Source organism: Cyphomyrmex costatus, unplaced genomic scaffold, assembly GCF_001594065.2.
Source record: "Cyphomyrmex costatus isolate MS0001 unplaced genomic scaffold, Ccosl1.0 scaffold1038, whole genome shotgun sequence".
NCBI classification, from domain to species: domain Eukaryota; kingdom Metazoa; phylum Arthropoda; class Insecta; order Hymenoptera; family Formicidae; genus Cyphomyrmex; species Cyphomyrmex costatus.
The window spans coordinates 25840-34081 of record NW_017274995.1 but is presented as its reverse complement, the minus strand read 5'-3'; the positions used below and the strand labels follow the sequence as shown (position 1 = coordinate 34081).

Here is an 8242-nt window from a genome sequence, read left to right as displayed (position 1 = left end):
ACGGAAACATTGAGGCTGCTGGATATGGCATATGACGCCTAAAAAAAAACGACATCTATTAGGGGAGATTTAAAACATGGATTGATAATAGGAATTGAAACGGCAAGGGCCGCAATACAGCTATTCGCCGGCCGAATGAGCGTGGCGGAGCTGGAGAAAGTAGATGTACAGAAATACACGGAAATGGAACGACAAATGGAGATAATGACGGAAGAAATAAATAGATTAAGGAATGAAGTAAAGGATATCGAAAGCATGAGAAATGAAATAGAGGAACTGAAAGCGGGACATAGGAGGATGGAGGAGAGTAAGGGACTGAAAGGTAGAGAGAGGAAAGAAAGAGAAAAAACAGCCCCTAAAAAATTGGAGACTGGGAGTCAAAGAGACAGGAGGATACTCGAGAAATATGATGAAAGAGAGACATTCGAATACCGCTCTCAATCTATGAGGTTTTTATAGGAAGCGGAAAGACAAAATCAGGAACAATACCAAGGATACACTTACGCGGCAAGAACGATTAGAAACTCGAGCGCGAGAGGGTACAGGGCACCCCCTGCACTCCCCCAAAGAATTATCGAAAGCAGAAGATGGCCATACAGACCAGTAATGTCAGCCACTAGCGACGGGGGAGGATACGAAGGAGGCATTAGCGATAATAGAAGCGCTCCCGGAGGGAGAAGCGAGCAGATAAATCGTGGACACCCGGGAAGATGGAACCAGATAGGAACGGGAAGAGGAGGAGGCTCAAGAGTGGGAAGCGCATATGCGATCCCGGGAGCGAGGAGAAGGCTGGCAAGAGTGCCAATAATAATAATAGACATAGAAAAGGAAGGACCGACATATACAGAAGTGATGAGGAGGGCCAGAGAAAGTATATCGTTGGAGGAAACAGGTATCAGAGATACCAAAGTTGGTAAGACAATAAATAGATCACTGTCCATACAAATATTCGCGGAAGACGCCAAAAGAAAGGAACAGGAATTGGTGGACAGATTAAAAACGGTACTAGTGGAAACCCCACAAGTCAGAGTACACTGCCCCACTCCAATGGAGAAAGTGTTACTATGGGACATTGATAGGACGATAGAGGAGTCTGAAATCACACGAGCGCTAAGTAAATATATAGACGTTGGAAAAGTAGATGTAAAAATTGGAAAAATGAGAATGAACAGAAATGGACTATTTTCATTATGGATAAAATGTCCCCTGGAAAATGCGATAAAACTGATGAAAAATGGAAGAATCAGGGTAGAATGGAGCATGCTTAGAGTGCAATTATTAAAAAAGGGACCAATAAGATGCTACAGGTGTATGGCTGCTGGGCATACGAGGGAGAGGTGCCCTAGTAGGATGGACAGAACAGGAAATTGTTATAACTGCTGAGAGAGTGGACACATTGTGGCCAGTTGTAGGGCGGCGCGCGCGAGATGTCCAGTATGTGCGGAAAGGGGCAGAGATAGCAGACATAGGGCGGGAGACGACAAGTGTGCTCCAGTTCCCGGAAGACAAATATCGCCGAGAAAAAGCGGAGGGGGAAAAAACACGAACACGAAGAAGAGACAAGGACATTGACACAAGCGCAACCGCAGAGTCAGACGCAAGAGGAGAGGGAAGGGAAAAATGGAGAAGATGGAGAACAGATGGAAGTAATGGAAATCACTGCTAATCGGAGTACGGTAGCAGATTCGTTGGAGGATGCCACGTCGTGGAAAAGTCCTGCAAATAATACCAACAACTCGCGTACGGCATTAGAACTGGCGCTGGAATATAAAAGGAAAGAGAAGATTGAAATATGGTGTCGGAGCCGCCAAGAATTAGATTGGATAGGTGGATAGTATCGACTGATGGAAGATCGATCGCAGTTACGCAGATGGGAGCGAGCGAAGGGCAGGCACTCGCGGCGCTTGAGGTAGCGGAGGGATACATCGCGGTGAGGTGGGAGGGGATGGTGCTTATTGCTACCTATTTTTCCCCAAACAAGAATCTTGCGGATTTCGAAAAATACTTAGAAGAGATAAGTAGGTGCTTGTGTAAGTATAGAGAGGCACCAGTCATGGTGTGTGGGGACTTTAATGCGAGAGGTAGAAGATGGGATCCCATTTGAGAAAATCCTAGGGCAAGCGTATTACAGGATTGGACCGAGAGCGAGGACTTGTACCTAATTAATACCGGCAGGGAAGTGACTTGCGAAAATCCGAGAGGAGGCTCAGTAGTCGATACAACCAGGGGCTCCTTCGCGGTGCTGAGAGACGTGCAGAACTGGTGGGTGGATAGCGCTACCGATTACCATTCGGACCATAAGTACATAGTAACGGAACTGGAGGAAAATAACCATAGCGTAACAAGAAAAAAGGAGGACTTTCCGAGATGAAAAGCCATGGAATTTAATCCGGACCTGACCAGGGCGGTGGTGGAGATAAAAATGTGGCAGAGTGTGGCAGGTGAAAACGAAGTCGACAGGGAGAGGAAATTGGAATGGTGGAGAGATACTCAACGGGACGTGGCATCGATGCCCAGGACTGGAAAACCATCAAACAGGGAGCCAGTTTATTGATGGAATGAGAAGATTGCGGAAACGAGAAAAGAGTGCAATGAGACAAGAAGAAGGATAACGCGTGCGAGGGCAAAAAGGAGAAACGGTAACAACGATGACGAGGCAACGAAAGAAGCGTGGGCAACACTTAAACAAAAAAGGAAACAACTACGAAGGGAAATATGGATAGCGAAAGCAGATTGTTGGAGAGAGTTAATGGAAACTTTGAACGAGGAACCGTGGAAGAGACTGTACATGATTGTCATGAAGAAAGTGCGATCGCGGGAACCGTCAGTGTTGGAAAGCCTTGATGATGAAAGAGTAAAAAGAGATTGTAGAACACCTGTTTCCGAGCACGGAGATACAATACGAGGAAGCGGAGACCCGGGAGAATGAGTAGAACAATGAGAACTCAATTACAGAGGAGGAGATGGTCGAAGCGATAAAGGGTGTCTCCAAGAGAAAAGCACCAGGCCCGGACGGAATATCGGGCTTTTTGATAAAAGGGATAGTTCTGGTACTAACCGAGAGACTAGAAAGGATTTGTAACAAATGTCTAAAAAATTCGAAATTCCCAAAGGAGTGGAAACTGGCGAGATTAGTATTACTTAAAAAGCCGAACGAGAAAGGAGACTCACCATCGGACTTCAGACCGATTTGCCTGTTGAATGAATCGGCAAAATTGATGGAAATGATCGTTAATAACAGATTACAGAAATTGCTGGAGAGGGAAGATAGATTGGCAAATGAACAATATGGGTTTAGACCAAATAGGTCAACGGTCGACGCGGTGTTGCGCCTCAGGGAGTGGACACAGGACGAGGTAGCAAAGAACAGGCTGGTGGTAGCAGCGTCACTTGACATTTCCAACGCCTTTAATTCCATTCCCTGGGGCGTCATAAGAAAGGCCCTAAGAAGCAAAGACATTCCTGAGTATATATGTAAAGTGATAGACAACTACTTGTCGGAACTGGTATATCAGAATGGGAACGGAGGCATGAAGTTTGCGAACATGAAATGTGGGGTATCGCAAGGGTCGGTATTAGGACCGACGTTATGGAATATCGGATATGATGAAATACTGAGAGGAAGATTGCCCTTCGATTGCAAAGTAATATGTTATGCGGACGACATCTTGATCGTGGTCGGAGAACAGTGTACAGGAAGCGAAACGTGCGGCGGAGTATGGCACAGCTGCAATAATAGACAGAATCCAGAAGCTGGGATTGAGGGTGTCCCTCCCTAAGACACAAGGAAGCGATATTCTTTGGTGAAGGCGAGCATCTTGAGGACGAGATAATGGTGGGGACCGCGACCGTCCGCGTGGGGACCACCATGAAGTACCTAGGTTTCTACCTGGACTCGTGGTGGTCCTTCCGCGGACACTTCGACAGGATACTGGAAAAGGCGGAAAATACAGCGACGGCTCTGAGTAGGCTCATGCGAAATCTGAGATGCCCGAGGCAAAGAAGGAGGACGTTATATGCAAACGTGGTGATATCCATAATTATGTACGGGGCACCATTGTGGGAAGATGCGATCAGAGCGGATAGACGGATAAGAGAGAGGGCGGGAAAAATATTTAGAAGGTTGGCGCTAAGAGTAACATCAGGATATAGAACAGTGTCTCACAGCGCGGCGGCGATTATGTCGGGCATGGTCCCCTTCGACTTGAGGGCGGAAGAATATTACAGGGTGTACATGGAGTTGCGAACGGTGCCTAGGGTGAACAATAGGGTACCGGAGCTAAGAAGAAGGGCCATCAAGACTCGGAAACATGACAGGATATTAGATAGAAATAGAAGAGGAGGTTACTAGAGATAAAGGAATACGCGCCGAGATATAGGGTGGCACAGGCGTTCGCTCCACACCTAGAGGAATGGATAGACAGGAGTGGAAGAGAGGTCACCTATAGGATAATGCAGATGGTTACGGGACATGGCTCATTTTCACTGTACCTTTACGAGATAGAAAAAATTCAGTCGCCAATATGCAAGTTCTGCAATACGGGCGAGGAGGACGATGCGATACATACGTTGAGTGAATGTAGATTCTGGCAGGAAAAGAGAGAACCTCTCCATGTTGCGTTCGGGAGGGATATCACCTTAGAGAGGATTGTAGAACGAGTGCTGGAATCAAAGGAGAAATGGAAAGTGTTTGCAAAGTACTGTGAGGCGGTCATGGATTTCAAGGAGAAGAAAGAGAGGGAGGATGAAGCAAGGGCAAGATTATTGAGTGGGGTCAGGATGCTGAGATAAAGGGGAGCGATGGAGGGATAAAGTATGAGGAGTGAGCGAGTGAGTGGTTGGGAATGAGATGAGAAGGTGAAATTGGTCGTGAATGTGAATTCGGGGGGGAAGGTGCGCGAGCGCGAGAAAGAGGGGCGAAGAGAAGAGGGGAGGAAATAAGATAGAAAAAGGGGAGCATAGCATAGCAATGCGGCGACGACGTAGGTTTTTCCCGAGACTTAAAGGGGAGTCTTTACTCGTAGGGTGGGGGCTGGCTTGATGAATGCCGAATAGGCGATGCCGGGCCAGTCTCCCAATTACTCGCGATAGGATCGGAAAAGGGGGGGTTTTTAGTTGGTAGGCGTGCCGCCGGTTGATGTCAATGGAAACCAAATGGCGGAAGTCGCATCCCTGGCTGCACGAATCCAACACACCCAGCTGCACTCGGGTGTCTTCCCCCTCTATGACGGCGTACCTGGTGACGGATCTCTTAACCCGAGCCGAACCCGGGGCGCGGGATTGGAGGGGGCAAAGTGAAGGTTTTCCCCTCCAACGAGAAATAAAAAAAAAGTCAGATCAGTCAAGGATATGGATAGACCGAAATTAAGGGAGGAGCTACGTCGACTGTTGGGCATGATACATTATCATATGAAGTTCTTAAATCACTTAGCGGACGTAACTCAACCTCTTCGGGAGCTATTAAAGAAAAATAATGAGTTCATATGGACAGCAGTTCATAAACAAGTTTTGATAAAATAAAAGCGAGTTTGTTAAAAGCACCGGTATTAGCGTTCTATAACTCGACGAGAAAAACTCATATACTAATTCCTCGAGCTACGGTCTAGGCGCAATACTGGAGCAAGACATGGGTTGTCAGTGGTAACCAATTAGCTACGCATCAAGGGGTCTTACAGCAATAGAGAAAAGATACCCTCTGATAGAAAAAGAGACACTGGTACTCACGTGGGCGTGCGAAAAATTTGCAGACTATATAATAGGTAAGGAAATAACCTTGATAACCGACCACAAACCGTTGGTGGTATTATTGGGGAACAAGCCATTAGGCGAACTATCAGCACGAATTCAACGATTCCGCATGAGACTCGTGCGATTTAATTATACAGTCAATCATGTGCCGGGACGTGAATTATATACTGCAGACACGTTATCCCGCGCCCCCCTACAAGATAAGATTAGCGAAGAAGATATTCTGCTTGACGAAAGTATGGATCTATTCGTACAGGCCATTGTGAAGCCGCGACGCTGGTCGGAGACAAACTGTTGAAAGAAGTAACAGAGGTTCAAAATTGTGACGTCACATTAAATATACTTCGGCGGTATATACGCGAAAAATGGCCGACTCATAAAGCGAGTGTAAAAGTAGAAGCAAGGAAATTCTTCGAACATCGAGGAAATCTGACAGAATTAAAAGGTATTCTAGCATATGGAACAAGGATATACATACCAACCGGACCATTAAGAAAACAGATGCTTGAGCGGTTGCATACGGGACATTTGGGAATAACTCGGTGCACAGATAGAGCGAGAGAAGCCATCTGGTGACCAGGCATCAATACTGATATCAAGAATCTGGTATCACATTGCAAACAATGTTTAGAACACAGACCACAGGGCGTAGAACTGTTATTACAAACGCAGTTTCCAGAAAGACCGTGGCAAATAGTGGGAACAGATTTGTTTCAACACAGAGATAAAAATTACGTCATTTTTGTTGATTGTTTTTCCAGGTACTTTGAAATAGCCGAATTAAGAGTCACATCATCAGCAGCGGTCATTGACGTTGCAAAAAAGATTTTTGCTAGGTTTGGCGTGCCGGAAATAGTGCGAGCTGATAATGGGCCGCAGTATAGAGAAGAATTTAGACAATTTGTCAAGAACGAGTGGCACTTCAGATTAATAACAAGCAGTTCATATCATCCACGGAGTAACGGGGCAAGTAGAGGCAGGCAGCGGTAAAAATAGCAAAGGCCTTGCTATTCAAAGAGAAGGAAGTGGAACAGGGTCTTTTAATATACAGAGCAACACCGCTGGAGTCGGGTGTTAGCCCGGCAGAGTTACTGATGGGGCGAAAGTTACGCTCCAACATTCCAATGATAAGCGAGAGCCTGCAGCCAAAGTGGATTCATCTGGATGGAGCGACATCGCCAGAAAGCGCAAGACAAGCGCATCAAAGTCAAATAAATATATGACCAGAGACATCGAGTGTTCATAAGTTGATCGAGCTGGAAATCGAACAGAAGGTGTGGATCACAGATCGAAAGACGTACGGTAGGGTATTGCGTCGTCGAGAGGAGCCAAGACCTTACGAGATCGAGACATCTACCGGGGTCATCCGAAGAAATCGGGCGTTTCTCGTACCCGTCTAGAGAGACATAAAAGACAGCAGTTACGATCAATTCGTCAGTGAACCAGAGCAAGAGGATCAATCCGGAGCAGCAGCAGAGACAGAGGCGCGAGTAGCAGCCGGAGAGTCAGTCGGAGTGTCTCGAACAGAAATTCAGAGCAGGGAACAAGACAATACAGAACTATCCATACCATGGAAATTAAAGAGAGTTAGAAAGTCCCCAGACAGATTTGATTCCTCCAAGTATCGTAAATAATTTTAGAACACGCAACTGAGAAATTAATAGTAGGACCTCTATTAAATTAACAAAGGGGGATGTGGTATGTAGCGAGTCGCGAGGGACAATAGAGATATACAATAGAAATAGAGGAATCGATAGGTGGCGTGAGCGAGGAGGTTAGAGAAAGAATATAGACGAGATAAGATATATTTTGTACGTTGGCATAATAATAAAGCATTATATATATTGTGTGGATCCTGGACGTTTGATTATTGTCGGAGACATAAACCCTTGGTGAGCATAGCACAAATACTAAGAGTCCTGTACATTCTTTCCATTTTTAAATTCTTCATATTACTGTCGTAGTATGTTTGCGTTAAGGCTGAAAAATTTCGGCTTGCGATTATGGGGGGAACTACATAAGCAGTATATAGAATAACACACAATTATAATAAGCACTATGATCCAGCTTTGACCGTAATGGCTGAATTTCTTGTCTTATTATCAACATTTTATTAGATAATGATTATCCTTTAAGTTTTATTTTTGACACTGTCAACAAAAGAATAAAATACTTATTAAAAAGCTATAAAAATTCACATTCAGTACAAAGAGATAACTAACAAGGGGAGGGCGCGAGGTGTTACTCACCGATTTTAAAAAGGCTTATGAATGTTAAAGTACTGTAGTAATAGAGTACTTTGGTAGAGGGATACGACCCAACTCTCAGTCGCCTTCTCGACAATGGGTTTAACGCGACCGGTACATACGGAACTGTAAACTTTAATCTTTTATTTCTTTAGTACAACTTTATCTTGTTAATCATGGATTTGTCGGTGAGTGTTCATTTTCATCTTTCTTCAATCATTGTCATTAATTTTTAATTTTTACTTAGA

The 8242-nt window shown here is 45.1% G+C and overlaps 1 protein-coding gene across 1 annotated transcript; it reads left to right on the top strand.

Annotated features, from left to right (window-relative positions):
* The first annotated feature begins 3868 nt into the window (after positions 1–3868).
* On the top strand, positions 3869–4351 carry LOC108773797 (uncharacterized). Its single transcript, XM_018539734.1, has one exon. The coding sequence runs from the start codon at positions 3869–3871 to the stop codon at positions 4349–4351; it is 483 nt and encodes a 160-aa protein (XP_018395236.1).
* The last annotated feature ends 3891 nt before the right edge of the window (positions 4352–8242 follow it).

Bases quoted from the DNA above. Each gene is read 5' to 3' on its own strand.
- LOC108773797 (XM_018539734.1), top strand. From the start codon at position 3,869: ATGAAGTACCTAGGTTTCTACCTGGACTCGTGGTGGTCCTTCCGCGGA.